The sequence below is a fragment of the Solanum stenotomum genome, chromosome 9 (genome assembly GCF_019186545.1).
Source record: "Solanum stenotomum isolate F172 chromosome 9, ASM1918654v1, whole genome shotgun sequence".
Taxonomy (NCBI): Eukaryota; Viridiplantae; Streptophyta; class Magnoliopsida; order Solanales; family Solanaceae; genus Solanum; species Solanum stenotomum.
The window spans coordinates 10,419,020-10,438,083 of NC_064290.1; the positions used below are offsets into that span (position 1 = coordinate 10,419,020).

General features: G+C 32.1%; 2 protein-coding genes and 1 pseudogene across 2 annotated transcripts; 1 reads left to right on the forward strand and 2 right to left on the reverse strand.

Moving 5' to 3' along the window:
• Positions 1-4,104: 4,104 nt before the first annotated feature.
• Positions 4,105-5,230, reverse strand: LOC125877260 (peroxidase 3-like; annotated as a pseudogene).
• Positions 5,231-6,147: 917 nt separating this feature from the next.
• Positions 6,148-8,999, reverse strand: LOC125877836 (receptor-like protein Cf-9 homolog). The gene has a single exon (XM_049559106.1). The coding sequence runs from the start codon at positions 8,997-8,999 to the stop codon at positions 6,252-6,254; it is 2,748 nt and encodes a 915-aa protein (XP_049415063.1). The 3' UTR covers positions 6,148-6,251.
• Positions 9,000-9,974: 975 nt separating this feature from the next.
• On the forward strand, positions 9,975-12,525 carry LOC125877261 (F-box protein At3g07870-like). The gene is made up of 3 exons (XM_049558608.1): positions 9,975-10,305; positions 10,464-10,520; positions 11,300-12,525. The coding sequence occupies exons 1-3, from the start codon at positions 9,975-9,977 to the stop codon at positions 12,523-12,525; spliced, it is 1,614 nt and encodes a 537-aa protein (XP_049414565.1).
• The last annotated feature ends 6,539 nt before the right edge of the window (positions 12,526-19,064 follow it).

A 19,064-nucleotide genomic window follows, 5' to 3' on the forward strand; every position in this document is an offset into this window, starting at 1 on the left:
AAAACATAAGGTACAACTTAAATAATAATAATAATAATAATAATAATAATAATAATAATAATAATAATAATAGGTAACTTATAAAAATTCTATTAGTTTAGCACTAGTTTATAATATTACGAATCTTATCAGATTTTAGACTTCAAAGACATGTATTTGGTGTGTTCAGATACGTTCAAATACATGTATCTTGAATATATATAGTCAAAATTAAGTGTAATTTATTCAAATAGAGATCAAAGAGTAAATAAAAATAATTTAATCAAATTCTTTTTTTAATTAACTTTTGAGTTGATATCTTAAAAGATCAATTAACTTTAGGAATTAATCTAGCAAAGTCATTAAAGTTTATTTTGTCTCAATAAAATCATTCAACTAAGACTTTTGTATCAATAAAATCACTCAACTTAAATATTTGTGGTAGTAAAATCACTCAACAAAATTTTATCATTAATTATTTTTTATGTCATATAAAATAGACCCCACAAATAAATAAAATTAAAGAAAACTAATTTAAATTTTTTTATGGGTAAACTTAATTAGTGAAACAAATACTTTTATGGTAAAAAATACTTCAAAAATAAATAAAATTAAAGAAAACTAATTTAAATTTTTTTTATGGGTAAACTTAATTAGTGAAGCAAATACTTTTATGGTAAAAAATACTTCTCAATTTTGTTTTATTAGTTGATTATATCTTTACCGTTAAATTGACGTTATTTTTATTTCTGTCGTTACTAATTTCATCATTTATATCCTTTCAATTGGATGGAAAGCCCCAAATTGATCATAAATTAAAGTTATGTCAAATGTATAAAATTATCCTTTAATCTTGTCGTCTTATTAAACATGTCACGTGAAAAGTTGAAATTAAAATGTTACCAAAAAAAAAAATCATTTTTTTTTAAACAAACTGAAAAAGAAATGAGGTCAATTCTTTTTTAAACGGAGGGAGTATAATCTTTTTCTTCCCTCAACTCTCTCTGCAACGGAATCCTTCACCTTCAAATATTGGTGAAAAATGCAGATCTTTGTGAAGACCCTGACGGGCTTAGAGGTAGAGTCATCGGACACCATTGACAATGTTAAAACAAAGATTTATTAAGCAGCTTGAGAATGGACGAAAGCTAGTTGACTACGATATCCAGAAGGAGTGGTGGTGATTACTTTGTCGTTGTTGCTTTTTCGCTAACAGTCTAATTTTTTCCCTAAATTCATCCTAATGGGTCTTGTTTGTGACAAGATGTAATGAATTTGAATTATGGGATCGTGTCAGTAGCTTATCAAGTTATGGATTTTGTTAGTAATTTTAGAAGAGAGAATATGACGAGGAGAAATGGATGAACAAGAGACGAAGAATAGAGATATGGATTTAGGGATTTAATTTACTTGAAGTAGGTGGGGTTCGGATTATAAGAAAATCGGGCAATTTAATTGAAATCGGGTTAATTTAAGTTCATTCGGGGATTTTCATTCAATTGAAAGGTATAAATAATGAAATTAGTAATGGTAGGGGTAAAAATAACTTCAATTTAACGGTAAGAGTATAATCAATTAATAAAATAAAATTGAAGGATATTTTTGACCCTTTTTCCAAAGAAATAATTAGAAGTTTTATTGGTCCACTAGTGTATCTGTTTCTTAAAATTAGCACAAACAAATTATTGATGAAATTTGTGTTCACACATCTAATTAGGACTCATTAGACCGAATAAGACTACTAAAATGTTTAAAATTGTGTCAATTAATTACTTTCTAGATATATCATAACTGACACCTTTTCTTCAACAATGCAAAAACTAAACAATAGTGCTCCAATAAAATTTGTATTTTTTCTTTTGTAACTTTTTTTTAAAAAATAAATAAAAATAATAATTTTATATATTATAGTACTTTTCCATTGAAGCTTAAAATTATTTTGGCTCTGTAAATCTTGATCCTTTTTTATAATGTTAATTTTTCAACTTAATTTTTTGTTTTAACCAGTCAATTTTGGGTATGTTTTTTTTTTGAAATAATAATAATAATGTCATAATGCTTATTACATACTTTAATATTATAAAAGTATTTATTTCATTAATTAAGTTTGCTCGTAAAAGTTTGTTAACGATTTTTTAAAAAAATTATTTATTTATAGGATCATATTTATATGACATAAAAGAATAATTTATTTTGCTATGTCAAATGTTTTTATAATGATAAATTTAGTTAAAAAGCACGAAGCATTTTTGTTGACACTCTGATACAAAATAAAGTTTAATGACTTTGTTAGATAAATTTCTAAAATTTAGTGACATTTTGAGATATTAACTCTTTTTTTCTTGTGCCTTGTGAATCACCATACTAGACATTAATAAAGTAACCCATCAGATTGTCAACAAAAATGCTTCGTGCTTTTTATATCTTTTTTGCAAATCCTTCCCGAGTGAAATAGTATTACTTACCATATTTATTTACTAATAATAATAATTAAAGTAGAATTAGTTACCATATTTAAATCTTATTTACACTAGAACAAGACAACTATTAATTTTTCCATTCCCAATCCTTATTGTATTGTTACTCACTCCCATTATTTATTTTTTATTTATAAACACCATTCAACGCTCTCAGACTATCAAACATAGCATTCCACAACACAAGTTGAAATTTTCCCACTACCAGTCACAAATAATGGAAAGGGATGGTCTCACGGCCTGCGCAACATCTTTCATTCAACGCCTGCAATTACACCCATATATTTTCAGCCAATTCCAACGAGTCATGAACGATTATTCAACTGACAAGTTGAATGTTCCTGCTCTTATTTCCCAATTAGATACTCTTTTCCAATTCCATCCCGATTTCCTAACCGAATACAAAATTTTCTTGCCACCGCAATTACGACCAACATTACCTTCCCCTCCGCAGTCACCAAAGAAGAAGGGTCCCTCCCTGATAGTGTTGAAGCCTTACATTGTATTTATGAATAAAGTGCAGAAACGCTTTGCTGATGAACGGGGAGTTATCCATGAATATTTGGACACCATTAGGAAATTGACACAAGCTAAACTATGTAATAAAGAAGCTCATAATGCAATTATGATAATCTTTGGTAAAGAAAATCAAGATTTGATAGATGAGTTTGAGTTTCTTCTTTTGGGTAGAAACGGAATTAGAAAAGAGAAGAAGAAGAATACGATGGAAGATAAGATGAATTCAATGGAAGATGAGATGTTTGAACTTGACATGAACTTGTCCCGTCGGAAAACAGCTGAGGATTCTGCAAAAGAGTTGATGTACGCACTACAACAATATGAGGATCAACTAATCAATATTGACATTTATTTCAGTGCTGTGAGTCTGGGCTACATAAGGAAAATATACAAAGAAGAAGGTTCCTCTATTATAACAAGATTGCGGGATGATCCAACGACTGTTTTGCCCAAAATTTTGAAAAAGTTGGAGTTGGAAGAAAAGGTGATGATCAAAAAGTGGCGCCATATTCATCAGAAGAAAAAGAATCCATGTAAATAAAGGAGTATAGTATAGTATAGGAGTATACTTAATGAATTGCAGATAGTTTCATTAATTATAGTAGTAATTCTGTATGAAGTTCTTTAACTCTCATTTACAAAGTTGCTGATTTGATATTATTAATATACCTATTTGTCTTAAAAGCACTTCTAAAAGCTCCATCATAGTGTCAAAGCATTAGATAATTTTGATTTTTCATACTAGCATACATGTGGAGAAACAGCTAATAATTTAAAAACGCCCTGTATCTGGTGTCGAAATCATCAATTCAAGTGTGTATTAAGTATAACGCCTATGAAATGGATTCATATCCAATGGCAGAAGTTAACTGTTAACCTATCAACACGCTATTAAAGATGAAATCAGAACTCGTCAAACTGTTGGAGATAATTTTATGGTAGTTCTGAGTCATCAATCAATAGGGGTACGGGGAGATAAAAAATTTCAAGAAAACCATCAATATATACAAGAATAAGTCGGAATAACTACAAAACGAAACGATACATGTTATCCCGAATCATTCACACAAAGGTTACATACAAAACACAAACACACGAATATTGAAAGTTGGGAACAAAGGGTAAAGACAGCTCTTAACTATTCACAGCTGTACAGTGCTTCCTAATCTCACCAGCAGAGCCGGTCTTGACTTCAATCTTTCCCATTTTCTCCATGGCTAAACCAAATTCGGCATAGAATTGTTTGAGTGATCCTTGTACTAGCTGGTTGATGAATGACTTTGTTGTCGCACTTGTTGTCAAGGCTGCATCAGATTGGAATAGCCCTTTTCTTTTAAGGACAAGCTGAAAGTAGCTAAGATCAAATTTACTCGAACTGCCAGGATCCATTTCAACAATTGTGCTGTTGTCATTGATTGATTTGCATTTCTTCATCTTAAGATTAGCTGCATATTCACTGTCTAGAGATGGATCTTGTTTACCCCAAACTCCAGTAAAATTGTATAAACGTGATGAAAATGACGGGCAATGAGAGACTCCAATGGTATGTGCACCTGATAGCAATCGTGGAAACTTACTCTGACAAATCAATCGTGGAAATGCAGTCTGAGCAAGGCAGCTGCAAGAGATGGAGCATTTGGGATTTGCTTTTGCACATAATCTTCAATTATCTTCTCTGCTTGCGGACAGCACTTTGCATAGAAGTTGAGCTGCAACTGACCATAGCTAGAAAATTACTCAAATCGCCAAATTTAGCCATTTATATTACTCCCTTACTTCTTTTGCAACTTTTGGTTTTCTTTGTTCGAGTTGCTACACATATCAACAAGAATCTATAGGGACATTGCTTTAGCTAACTTGCATTAGTTTAAGAAAACAGATTTGTTAGAGTCTATCTCTTTCATTCAATGAGGTTGATATGTCATGATCAGATTGACATTACCCTCACATATTAGACACTTAAACTAATCTTCATTTTTTAAAAAACAGTAATTTGATTATATCATTATTGTTACCTGATCCTGGAGATTATTTTGATGCACTGGCAAAAACTATTTGACCAGACACATAGCAAGCACAGAGAGGACGGCAGTCAACATCGAGTCCATCCATGCCAGCTGGATGAAGAGCCCTCTCAGGAAGGATTCATCCGGATGGACCAACGGAATCCGGACCATCCTAGACCAGTCTCTTTCTAACTACAACCAAACTCCGAGATACCTGAGATACCGTGATATGGTCATATAACAAATCATTTCTAAACACAAAATTAATGAACTATGAGTTTACTAACAGAAAAATCACACAACATGAAAATACGAGTATTATTTAGGGTGAATAACTGAATAACTCAATTTTTACTCTTTTTTCTTTAAGTTTAACTGAGTAAAATCAAGGTTGTATATTTTTTGTCTCAATGCCAAAGCACCAAAAGAGGACAATTCCGCTTTTCGAACTAAGCGTTTTTAACTTACAGTTGTCACATAAATTACTATGGTTCGTCCGTCAATCAAATTTAACCAACTTTAACTTAAAATAAGGAGTAGAGTTCTATCCTTTTTAGATAAGTTGTCACATAAATCAACAATTAAAATAACATCAAATTTATATAAAAAAGAGATGTACAAATTCTATTAGTTGCAGGTTAAATGTGCTTAGTCAAATCATACCTCTGTTGAAACAAAATGTTTTTTACAAAGATCAAGCAAGGATACCGTTCTCTTGGTCCTTCCGTCAGGTATATATCATTACAAATTCATTGTGGATGGAGAAGTTAGAGGTATTCCTGAACTTCCATGTGTAGCAGATGAGACAGGCGTCGTCTTTAATCTTCTTGATGTTGAGACTATAGTTAGATAAGACCAAAAAGTTACTCAATTATTGTCATTTCACCTGTAAATTTAAAGAATGACAAAGCTGACCGTTTTAGGGGAGAAATAATACGGTTCTGATGGTGCCTATATTAGATGTTGATGAAAGCACGTTGCTTGGATTGTCCAAAAATGTTTCAAATATCAGTTCTCACTGTGAAAACAAAATCACTACATTTTTTCAAATACTCACATGCCAAATTATTGCCTCTTTATATATACTTTTGTTGATGTAATTTCTTTGGCGACACCTCAACAAAAACTCACCTTTTGAGTTGGTAGAGAACAAATGATCTAATACACACTGCAAATCAGGATACTATTTCTTCTTTAATACATCTTTTCTTTAAAGAAATAACAGTAATATATTATTGCTTAAAAGCCTACAAAATGGTCCAAAAACTGATTATTTCTTCTTCTGATTCCTTTGCCTTCGCTGCTTCTTTCTCCTTCCCATCATCATTTTGTGCTCCAGCTCTACAATGATTCTTGCAAGCCATATTGGTTTTCCAGTTGAAATCATGAAATATAATATGGATAATCCAATACATAGTCCACTTCCATAGCCCATCAGAGCACCTTTCCAAAAATCACTCAGAAATTCAGAATTGCTTTCTTCATCATCTAGTCTAGACACGGTATCATTTGTATCTAATAACTGAGCATAGCCACAACTTTTTGAAACAGGTAACCCACGTAATCCATCATTGCCTTTATATGAATTGCTCATAAACGTCTGAAGTTGAGTTCCTTGAGGAATGCACCCTTCCAGATGATTGTAGGAAAGATTGAAGACTTCAAGCGATGTAAGAGAAGCAAATTGTGCTGGTATCTCTCCTACAAGATGGTTATTTGACAGGTCCAATGATTCAACCGAAGATAAACTTCCAAGTGATGGCGGTATGTGACCTTGCAATCCATTATGAGATAAATTCAGCATGCAAAGTGCAATCAGATCTCCCATAATACTTGGAATATGTCCTTCAAATTTGTTGTTTGAAAGATCGATAGTGGTGTACAAAAAAAGGATTTTCACAACTTCAAGCTCCAATCCCTTTGTTACAACAGCTACCGTGTCTTGGTAATCTCCATAGCTTGGTGCTTCTATTGATGGATCAATTATCCTCATGGCTTTCAAATGTTGAAACAAACTTGTTGGTAGGTTTTCCGTGAAGGCATTGGAAGAGATATCCAACATTCGAAGCTGAAGAAACATGTTTTCACTTCCTAAAGTTCTAATGGATCCATGCAACTTATTCGATCTCAAGCTTAAAACTCTCAACTTAGGAAGAGTTCCCAACCACATCGGGAAGACGTCGTTGAGGTCATTAGCTCCTAAATCAAGAACTAGCAACTCTTTGCAATTGGCCAAAGTTTGGGGAATTTTCCCCTTTAGTTTATTGCCATGCAAGTTGAAGCTTCCAAGTGTTCCAGTTCTAAAAGTCAATGGAAGAGTACCAGAAAGACTGTTGTGCTGCATATCAAGAACCTGAAGATGACCACTCATGTTGCCAAAACATTGCGGAATTGCTCCCTTTAGATTGTTTCTACCCAAATCTAGAATTGCTAGAGATGTCAAATTGCAAATAGACGAAGGGAGCTCTCCACTGAGATTATTATGTGACATTACCACATACTCGAGGGCACTGATATTATCCAAGCATTGTAGAATTTTTCCTTTCAAGTTGTTTTTCGACAAATACAGGAATATCAGTGATGTCAAATTGCAAATAGACGAAGGAATTTCCTCATTCAGATTGTTGTCACTGAGAGACAGTACTAGCAAGTTTCTCAAATTTCCAAAGGAAGACGGAATCGAACCAGTGAGTTGATTATTGGATAATTCCAGAAAATTGAGGTTTTTCAGATTCCCCATCTCACTAGGAATTAGGCCAAAGAGTTGATTTTTGAATAATTCCAGGCGATTGAGGTTTTTCAGATTCCCCAACTCACTAGGAATTAGGCCAGAGAGTTGATTATTGGATAATTCCAGAACAATGAGGTTTTTCAGATTCCCCAGCTCACTAGGAATTAGGCCAGAGAGTTGATTATTGGATAATTCCAGAACAATGAGGTTTTTCAGATTCCCCAACTCACTAGGAATTTGGCCAGAGAGTTGATTAGCATAAAGATGCAGAAGCTTGAGCTCAGTTAAGTCACCTATAGTTTTTGGAATTGGACCGGTGAGTTTATTATTGGATAATTCCAGATTATTGAGGTTTTTCAGATTCCCCAACTCACTAGGAATTTGGCCGGAGAGTTGATTAGCATAAAGATGCAGAAGCTTGAGCTCATTTAAGTCACCTATAGTTTTTGGAATTACACCAGAAAGATTATTCGTGTGTAAGCTTAAATTCTGAAGTGACTTCATCTTCCCGATTTCTGTAGGAATGGGACCAAACAATTCATTAAAGAAAGCATAGAACACTCTTGCGTTGGTCAACTTGCCTATTTCCGGAGGGATATGACCTGCTAATTGGTTTCTTGAAAGATAAACTTCAATAAGATTGACAAGTTTTCCTATTTCTGCAGGAATAGAGCCAGAAAGGTTATTCTTATCAAGATACAAATAGGACAAGTCGTTCAAATTCCCCAATGAAGCAGGAATAGTACCATTAAGAAAATTGCTACTCAAAGCTAGCTCAGTAAGAGACCTTAGATAACCTATTTCATTAGGAATGGAACCATTTAAATGATTGTCAAAGATGTGGAGGATCTCAAGCTTGGCTAGTGAGCCGATTTGTGGTGGGATTGTTCCTGAAATCTGATTGATGGACAAGTCAAGATAGACAAGATTAGTGAGATAACCAATCTCAGGTGGAATGGTTCCGGAGAGATTGTTCATGCTAAGATCAACATATTCAAGAAAATGGAGGGATGAAAATGGAAAATCATAGAGGGTACCAATGACGCTAGAATTTGTAATATTCAACCTGTTTACTCTACCATTAAAGCATATAACTCCGTACCAGTCCCAGCATGCGTTAGTACTTGATCTCCATGAAGACAATAAGGAATTATTCTGGTTCTTGAAAGTTGCTTTCCATTTCAGGAGGGAAGTTGTTTCCTCCGTGGAAGCAAAAATAACTGTAAAGAGATATAAAAGAGTGAAAAACTGAAGTAGAGAGAATATGTTGTTGGGAAGCATCATCATATTTGAGTTTATTGTTTTGTAATTCAATGAAAATGTGGAGGGTTCATAGAATTTTATATTGTATTTAATTTGTCATTGAAGACCAAAAGGGAAATGTGTTTTCTCCAAATGTTGCAAATTCTTGGCTGCTCTCACTCATTCACACTATGTCTTGCGTTCATATTTTATCAAAGAAAATGTTGTCATTCTCAAGTCAAATTTGGGTTGTTATATTTTTGTCTTTTTTTAATTGTTATCCATGTGTTACACATCTATATGTATTTTACAAGTAAACAAACCATCACAATAAAATAAATTCCATCCAAAAGAAACAAGCTTAAAAAGAGGTAGAGAGTCATTAACTCATACGCTTCAAATCTTAGCTCCGCCTTTGATTGAAGGCAGTGGCGGAGCCAGAATTTTCGTTAAGGGTGTTCGTACTTTAGGACAAGTAAAAAAATAAACCTTGTTGGTCAGATTTGATAAAAAAATGGAACTGAACGTCACTTTTGTTCTCTTTTTTAACTTAAAAAACGGAACTAAAAAAATTAAATAAAATGCCTTAGTCTGGGCTCAAACCCAAGCCTCCAAGGCAAATTTGAACAGTCTTAACCACTGGACTATCTTTACTTACCATGCCAAGTGTGTTCCACAATTAGTATATGTCAAAAAATATCAATATTTAACATATGTACTCATGAAAATTTTCCGATAAAGGTTGTTCATCTGACCACCCTTGGCTAGGTGTAGCTCCGATTTTACAGTACAAAAATATGTCTAGTTGACTAGTTCTGTAGTCTTGAGAGGCTTCCTAACAAAGTTTTCTTTTGCCTTGTGGGTTCTTATCTTACTTTGTTACATGGACTCCAATCACAAAAGAGAAAGGAAGGCGGAAGATGAGAGCAGGAACCTGATAGATAGGCTGCAATTCAAGACTTCCTATTTCTTCTCTCATTCAGTTCAGATTTGTATTCCAAATCTGGAACATGTTAACACATGCATGGTCCACGCCTTGTCAATCTGCATCTGTCTCGTGCATCGAAGATCAATCCATGGATCATAATTAAGACTTACCATCCTCAAAAAGAGCAACTTTTCTTTGTTGAACTGTCTGATCGTCATGACGATGAACACACATTGAGAGAGATTCACATTCCCTTTACAACATCCATAGGCAAATTTCGAGTAGTAGACTCATGTAACGGTTTGCTATGTCTATTTGGTGTCATACGTCTACCGAAACAGAATGGTTTTTACAAGCTGAATAATTCAGCTGCATACAGTCCTGGTCTGGAGAAGGCTTCAGTTTTTGTTTGCAATGAACTATGTGATGATACAAATATCATCTAGCACTAGCAGTTCATACATGATCACTCTTTCTGAGTCTATGCTAATTAGAACAAGTTATTTCCTTTCTACTGATAAATATCCTTTACTACTATTATTCATATGATATCTTGTAAATCATCCTTGTCATATAAATAGTGCAAGAAAGAAAAGAGATAAATGGCTGCTATTTGGAGTACAACTTAAATTCTCCAGGTAAATATTCTATTTGCTGGACAACATTTTGTACATACAGAAACTGTACTCTATTCTTCTGTAATTGCATTTTCATATCTATCTACTTTACTTTTTAGTTTCAAGCATTCATATAACATGTTTTGAGTCTACTATTTGTATCAAAGTAGAGAGTTCTTTTTATAGCTTTCCTTTTCAGATCAGTTCTATTATGATAATGATGCACCTTACTAGTACCATTACTATATTTGCAAGTGAGGAACCACATTATTACTCCCCGAGCATTTTATCATCCACCATGATCAAATCCAAACCATTTCTAGGGTACCTTATAAGATGAGTTCATTCCCGCTTCCTTTTGCTCTTCTGGCACAAAAGATGAAGAATCCGAGATAATGGCTGTTGCTTGTCAAAGGGTCTTCATTTGCACAGTGAATTTTGTCTGTCACTATCACTTTGTAAAAACAAATGAAAGAAAACAAACAAGAAGAAACTCTCTACTTTTTTTCTCCAAATTAATCACAGAGAGTATAGTAGAACTATACAAAAAAAAAAAAGTGCAGGCCACTTCATGACAAATTGTGATTTCTCAAGGCCTAAGCATATAAATTGAGGAATATTCTAAGCAAGTTGTGTGTAACCAATGATGGGAACATGAAATTTAAAATACCATTTCAACATCAGTCGTCGTGTCTGTTTGTGATGGTTAAAGGGGATATGCAAAGGTTTTCTACCTAACAATTTGCTCTTCATTTCTATTCTTCTTACTTCCTCTGGCAATTTTTTCTGTGCCTTCTCAGTTCTGAATTTACTTCGTTCCATGGAGTCCAATCATGCAAAGGAAGAGAAACTGGAAGATGAGACGAGAAATCTGATAGCTCGTCTTCCAGAGGAAATAGCACTTGACATAGTTTCAAGGCTTCCTATTTCGTCTCTCATTCAGTTCAGGTTTGTATGCCAAACCTGGAACATGTTGACCTGTGATTCCCGCCTTGTTGATATGAATCTATCCAGTGCGTCGAAGATTAACCCATGCCTCATCTTTAAGACTTACCATCCTCAAAAAGAGCAGCTTTTCTTTGTTGAACTGTCTGATCGTCATGATGATGAACACACATTGAGAGAGATTCAGATCCCCTTTTCGACATCCATGGGCAAATTTCGATTAGTAGACTCATGTAACGGTCTGCTATGTCTATCTGGTGTCTATGACCATGAAGAAGCATACATATACAATCCTTTCACCAGAGAACACAAAAAGCTGCCAAATTGTAATGAGCTTGATGTGAATGAAGTGGTTTATGGTTTTGGATTTCATCCGACTAATAATGAGTACAAGGTGATCAAAATATGCTACTATCCTCATGTCTATTATGTACCTTGGTGTTTTCACAAGTCTGTAAAATATGATTATCCACTCTCAGAAGTTCACTTGTTTAGTCTGAAAAGCAATACTTGGAGAAATTTAGAGGAATTACCTTACAAGCTTCATCATTCTCCCGGGGTTTTAGTCGATGGAAGGCTCCACTGGGTGACTAGATTTAACTTCCACCTTGATCGCCTTATCGTTGCCTTTGACCTATCTAATGATACATTTCAAGAGGTACCAAGGCCTGATTTCACTGTCAACTTATTACATTGGAGATATCATCTGGCTGCCCTAAGAGGCTGCCTATCAGCATGTTTATTCAGCTCTAATGGCGAGAACTTGGAAATATGGATCATGGAAGAATATAACAAGAAAGATTCTTGGGTGCACAAGTTCAATATTGGAGATTCTTCAATTGTGAGTCGAGATTTGCCTGAGTCATGTGACATTTGGAGGACTAATTTGCAAATGGGAACTGTTACAGTGATGTGTCTACTCAATAATGGTGATATCTTGCTAGATTGTCAAGGTGGGATTTTGATTGCCTATAGTACAGACAAAAAAATGTTGAAGATCATAAGCCTTTCTGGTATGCCCGAGTCGTGTAAAACAATTGCTCATGTAGGAAGCCTTAATTGGATATCTCATTTAGCTTGAAGTGGTAAACAGTATCTTTGTATCCATTTGACAAGAGAATATATATACATTGTTCTTTTATCTTGTTATATCTAGCATTTTCCCTGTATTACTTGAAAAAACTATGACTGTAAGATACCAGTTTGGAAATTGTGTTAGGCCTATGCTTTAAGTGTATGCTAAGAATCATACAATTGTACCGACTACCCTTGCTTTACTTGATCCTTTGCAGCCAGTTACACCTCTCGGAATGGTTAAAACATTTAGAGAAGAAAACTAAAAATTTCTTATTAATACCCCTTACATTCCATACTAACCAAGACATCAATAATTGGAGGTGCCACCTCCTTCATTAGGAAGTGGTGGTGCAGCCAACACAATAATTGTGGGTTGTAAAACTTCAAAGCCATTCTTCACTGATATGACTCTTCATAGCTGGACTACCTGGTTCAGTAGCATTACTTATTGCTGGGAACTTACCTCTGGTGTAAACTCCTCAGTTTCTGATTGATGATTGTGCGACACTGGTATGGTTGCCTGCAGCTTCTCGTGTGTCTTGATTGGGTCCTGAACCACAGTCACAATACCAGTCAAATGCTATCCCTTGTTGAAAAGAATGCCCCTATGCATCTATAACTCTTATCTCAGTAGGCATTGGCTTTGTGACATCAACCTCTATCAACATTCTTGCATAAGAAATCCTTGTTTGTTTGGTGGTGCACTCATATGCAAATAGAGGAATTCCTACATCACTTGCAATTCTACTCAATGACTCACAACCCCAACAATTTAGAGGCAATTTTGGAAAGGTAACCCAAAGTGGGATTTCAGCTAATTAAGAACTCTACCTTAAAATAAAGTTTGGGAGTCCATTGTTTCAAAATTATTGGCTATTTATTGATACTATAAGGCACTGTGAATAGTATCTCCTTCATATCTGACTCCGATTGAAATTTTACTACATAGTAGCCTTCATCGTGATAGAACTAATTAGGGCTAGCCATAGTAGTCCAGCTTTGTGAGATAAACCTCTTTATATAATTATACCCAGGCATTTCTCCAATTACAAGCAAAATTAGCGAGTGTCTCCATTTCAGAGAGGAGAGAGAAAACCACTAATATTTGAATGGTTGATTCTTGATTCTTCTAATATTGTGCTTCAATTGACTGAACGGTTAGTTGTCATTTTTTTTTTTTCTTTTTCGGTTTTCCTCGTAGCTTATAGATGATGAGAACCTTTTTTTTTTTTTTTTCTTGCATCTCTTTAGTAGAAAAAACTAGTTTTACATTTTAAAATTTTGAAATCTCATATCCTGCTTATTAGAAAATTTGAAATGATAATTTCAAATTGCAGGTACAAATGCCAATTAATATTTAGAATATATTTTGTCTCTTAAATATTAAAATTTACTAACTAGTACAATTGGATAAGAATGTAGCAAAAAAAGTTTAGTTAATTTCAAATTAAAAAAAAATTACAATCATTGGAAATGAAAATCTATGGTATTTTTCGGCGTCACAGCATCCACATTTCGTCTGTAGTCATATTCATAAATGTAGGATCATTTTGCACTGAGTCATGAGTGAGTATTCCACTGACAAATTGAATGTTTTCGTGATCATGTCAGAATTATATACTTTATTTTAATTTGATGATAATTTGTTGACTTGGTATCAAATTTTGTTGCTTCCAAAATTTCAAGCATGATTATCTTTTTTGTTGTCTCAACCATCCTGAAAGAGAAATATTATTAACGTCGACATCATAGACATATTAAATATGAAAAATATAGAAGAAAATATATTCTGACATTTATTAAAATGCATGGAGAAAATATATTCATTTTTTTACTAAAAATCTTAAACTCGCGTAGCTCCTTACAATGTAGAAGACGGGAGGAAAATCTTGAACATAACGCAGAAAACATGTATGATGAAAGTTTGAGTATATTGGATATTTCAGAAATGATAAAAAAACATATATAATGCATCATTTATTGTGAATTTGTGTACCGTAAAAATATATACAATTTTCCTCAAGGAACAATGCATCATTTGTCGTGAATTTGTGTACCATTTAAACATATGAGATAAAAAAAAAATAGAATAAGAAAAATGTATGTTGTCACTAAATCACTTACCTTGTTTGAGAAGATGAAAGTCTTGCATTGATTTTATGAAGATTGGAGAAATGTTCCGTTGATGAAAACATGTTATTTCAGCATATTTGGGAATATTACGATTTGACGGGTGTATTTGACCCAATTTTGGGGTATTGGGATAGAAATGAATTAAGAAGAAAAAAAAAGGAAAGAGAACAAGTTAAATATAATTAGTAAATCAAATAAGAAATACTAAAAAAAATTAAAATAATTATTGAAGGTGTGATATACTTTGATATGTCATTATTAAATATATCTTGTGAAATATTTCCTTTATTATATATGAATTAGATTGTAGTAAAACAAATGTAGAATATTATATAAAAATTAAAATTTGGTAAATTCATAAAATAAGAATTGAAAATTAAAATTAGATAAATCAATAGAATAAGAATTGAAAAGAATTTACATGTGTGATCTCATCACGTATAATTAACTTTTTTCCTCGTTATCACATTAAAAAGAAGATTATATATCTTGCACAATATAGTATATAATAGTGATTGAAGAATTATAAATGTTGTGAATATATATTATAATAATTAAGCACAAGTCAGTTGATTGAAATAGTCACATGAAGTTATAATCTTACTTATTTCATAAAGTTTCAAGCAGTACTCTATTGTAAATTATTATTTAATTTGTATCTACTTTTTAAAATTATTTTTTGAAAATGTATTAAATAAAACCTCTTTTATTTTTATAAGATAAGGTAAGATTACCTGTTCGAAATTATATTAATAAGAAACCCAATAAAAGCTGAATCGATGAAAATCAAATTATAATTAATTTATTTAACTCCAACATTTAAAAATCTATTTTATTGATTTGATTTCTTTTATAGAAAAATAAATCCATCCAAACTATAAACACCTTTAATTGTGACAAAAAGAACTTCTTTCACATGAAGGTTTGAATGGTGAACGGAACTTATGTTATTATTGTTGGGAAAATGCATAAGTACCCCCCAGCCTATGCCCAAAATCCCTGAGACACGCCTAACCTTTACTAAGGTCCTATTACCCCCTGAACTTATTTTTTAGTTAATTGCTTACCACTTTTCGGCCTACGTGGCTGAGTCCGTGATTTCACCTCTGTTAAGCGCGTGGGTGCAGCTTTTAGACGGCACTGACCAATAAAAATTGGTCATGTGTTAAAATAAACTTGGAAAAAATAAATATTAGCTCAATTGTCTTCTTCTTTATTATTGTTCTTCACTAGTATACGTACCCGCGCGTTGCGCGGCTATATATTAATTTAAAATTATTTTAATTTAATAAAATATCAAATACTTCAAATATTTTTATATATTGTCCTTTATTACTTTTATGTTGTATTAATAAACTAATATTTTTCATATTAAATATTTAATTTTTTTTCACATGAAATGTAAAATATCATAAGATTAAATGACATGTTAGTATATTTTGAATATTTATTTTTCGAATTCAAAACATTCTTTACATTCTGAAATTTGCGTCAAACTCTAATAGAAAAATGATTTAANTCCATCCAAACTATAAACACCTTTAATTGTGACAAAAAGAACTTCTTTCACATGATGGTTTGAATGGTGAACGGAACTTATGTTATTATTGTTTAACAACGAATAACTCACTAATTTTGCAAAATGAATTCTTTAGATTTATTGTTATTTTTACAAAATGCAATACACATGTTAATAAAAATTAGAGTTTGTTCTTTATGATAATTGAAATTTATATTTCAAATTGAAGCACATTAATTAATATATAAAAATTTGAGTGTTGAACCGGTATTAAATTATTGAAATTCAATGAATTAGTTTTTATTTTAGAGCTAAAAAAGAAAAGCAATTGAATATCTAAACTTAAGACAAACTATATTAGGGGTGTCAAATGGGCGGATTAGGTTGAAATTAGAGATATTAAAATAAAAATTGAATTTAGCTTGACTGCTCAAATTTACTTTGGGCTAAAAAAGGGGTTAAGTCATAACCCGCCCTATTTGACCGGCTTAATCTCAATAATTTTAGTAAAAATTACATAAATCTCTAGTGTTAAGAGGTAATTACATCCTATCCCTATTCTTTCCCAAATTACGAAAATCCCTTAAAATTATAGGATCCCGGATACATCAGGAAACTTGCAAATACATAGCTCACGGGATGTATCCGAGAAGGGATAAGAATGTTTTTGAAAGGGGAGGGATGTATCCGAGAGAGATAGAAATGTATCAGAGATGGGATTTTTTGTAATTTTTTCAAATGATAGAATTTTTTAGAGATTATAATAAAATAAGATGTGTATTAATGTAATTTTTTTCTTAATTGTAACATATTGCTATAATTATTTAACTTTTACAACCATATTTCGAATTTTAACTCAAGAATTTTTTATTTTTTTTAAAAAAAGTTACAAATGGATAGATAAATTTTAAAAGAATTCATACTTTCCATATACGAACATACGTTATATCAATGCAAATAAAGTGTCTTAAAATGGTTTAAAATTGGAGATTAAATTGGACTCATCGATCAATTGAGGATTCTATTAAAATGGGTTAAGGCTTGAATGAGTTGAGACTGAACCCAATTTAAATTATCTTGAGCCAAATCTTTAAAATTCTAAACAAATTGGACAAATTATCTATAGTTTGGCTCGTTTTGACACCCTACTATCATATCCTGAGTGTGAAAGATTCGTGAGTAAGTTATCGAGTGCCGCACGGAACATTAGTGAGACTTTAAATCTGTGACACTACGATGTATGCATTTTAAGAGTTAGATATGTGCGTCTAAAATAGTACTTTAGGCATACATGATAGAAGTAGCAAATACTATACACACACATATTTTAGAGAAAATGGCCAAATATAATGATCCCCCAATCTGTAACCGGATTTCCAACTACACACTTATACTTCACGGGGGTCCTATTGCCCCATGAGCTATTTTAAAGTGAAATTATTTCCTCCTTGAAATGTCATTACCAGCCATCTGTCTTGTGGTGAAATACACGCACTTGACACGTGTATTTCACCATTTAATGAATTTTTTTTATAAAAAAGTTCTCCTCCTTCCTCTTTCTTTCTTCAACCTAACTACACTAAACATCATTTTTTACCTCAATAAATTTCTATATCTCTAACATTTTATAAAAACGAAAATTCAACTCACCTGTTCATTTACTCCGAATCTCTAGAGTCTAGAAGATAGCGGTCCTAATTAATCAAATCTTTCATCCAACTAATTCAACAATTTTCCACATTTTTTTTACATTTCGTTTGATTTTCTTCCTTGGACAATTTCAAATACATATTAAATGGGTCATGAACATTCGAGATCAGATTCATCCCTTGAAGATTTCGCCGACAACTCAAAATAATCTCGGATTAGAAGACCAATTTGTAACACCAATTTGAAAAACCTCTCTCGATCTCTCTTCCCCATTCTTTATTATTTCTCCCTCAAAAAATTTCATGATTAATTTATAATTTGAGTTTTTGATTTTGATTCTTCATGAATTTTAGGAGAACATGTAGGATCCTTCTTTTAAAATGTAGAAGAAATTGTTTTGTTTTAGTTTCTTCTATTAAGTTTGAAAATATTTTTTTAAATATACAATTATTTCACTTTGATTTTGTTACTCTTGAATCCATCACTTTAAAAAAAATTAATTACTGGGTATGTTTTTTAAAAAAAAAATTAATTTGTTAGATATGTCCTAAATAAGTTTATTGAAAAATTATTTATTCATTAAATGCATTTGTTGTTGATAATTTTTATTTCAAACATCCATTGAAAAAGCTTCAACAACAATAATGGTGAAAAATGTTGTATAGATAAATAAGAAGAAAGAGAAAGAAAAAAGAAAATTAAAAAAAAAAAATAGGCAACTCACTCTCTATGCCAACTCAACACTTAAGGGGTTATTTATTCCATTTTAAAATAGTTCAAGGGGGTAACAGGACTCCCGTGGAGAATATGTGTAGTTGAAAATCCGGTAATAGATTGGAGGGTCATTTGGCCATTTTCTCCATATTTTAAGGTATGTTTGAAGTAGTTAAATTTGCAAATAACATAAAATGATAATAATTATAATAATAAAATCTAACATAAGGTACAACCTAAATAATAATTATAATTATAATAATAATAATAATAATAATAATAATAGGCAAGTTACGAAAATTCCACTAGTTTAGAAGTTAATTACTTAGATTCACACTAGTTTATAATATTACGAATCTTACCATATTTTATACTTCAGAGACATATATTTGGCGCATTCAAATATGTCCAGATACATGTATTTTGAATATATAGAATCAAAATTAAGTATAATTTATTCTAGAGAGATTAATATGATAAAAAAGGAGTAATATCAAATAAAGATCAAATAGTAAATAAAAATAATT

Bases quoted from the DNA above. Each gene is read 5' to 3' on its own strand.
- LOC125877261 (XM_049558608.1), top strand. From the start codon at position 9,975: ATGCATGGTCCACGCCTTGTCAATCTGCATCTGTCTCGTGCATCGAAG. The intron at 10,306-10,463 runs GTGATGATACAA...TCATATAAATAG, and splicing joins TTTTGTTTGCAATGAACTAT to TGCAAGAAAGAAAAGAGATA. The intron at 10,521-11,299 runs GTAAATATTCTA...GTGCCTTCTCAG, and splicing joins GTACAACTTAAATTCTCCAG to TTCTGAATTTACTTCGTTCC.
- LOC125877836 (XM_049559106.1), bottom strand. From the start codon at position 8,999: ATGATGATGCTTCCCAACAACATATTCTCTCTACTTCAGTTTTTCACT.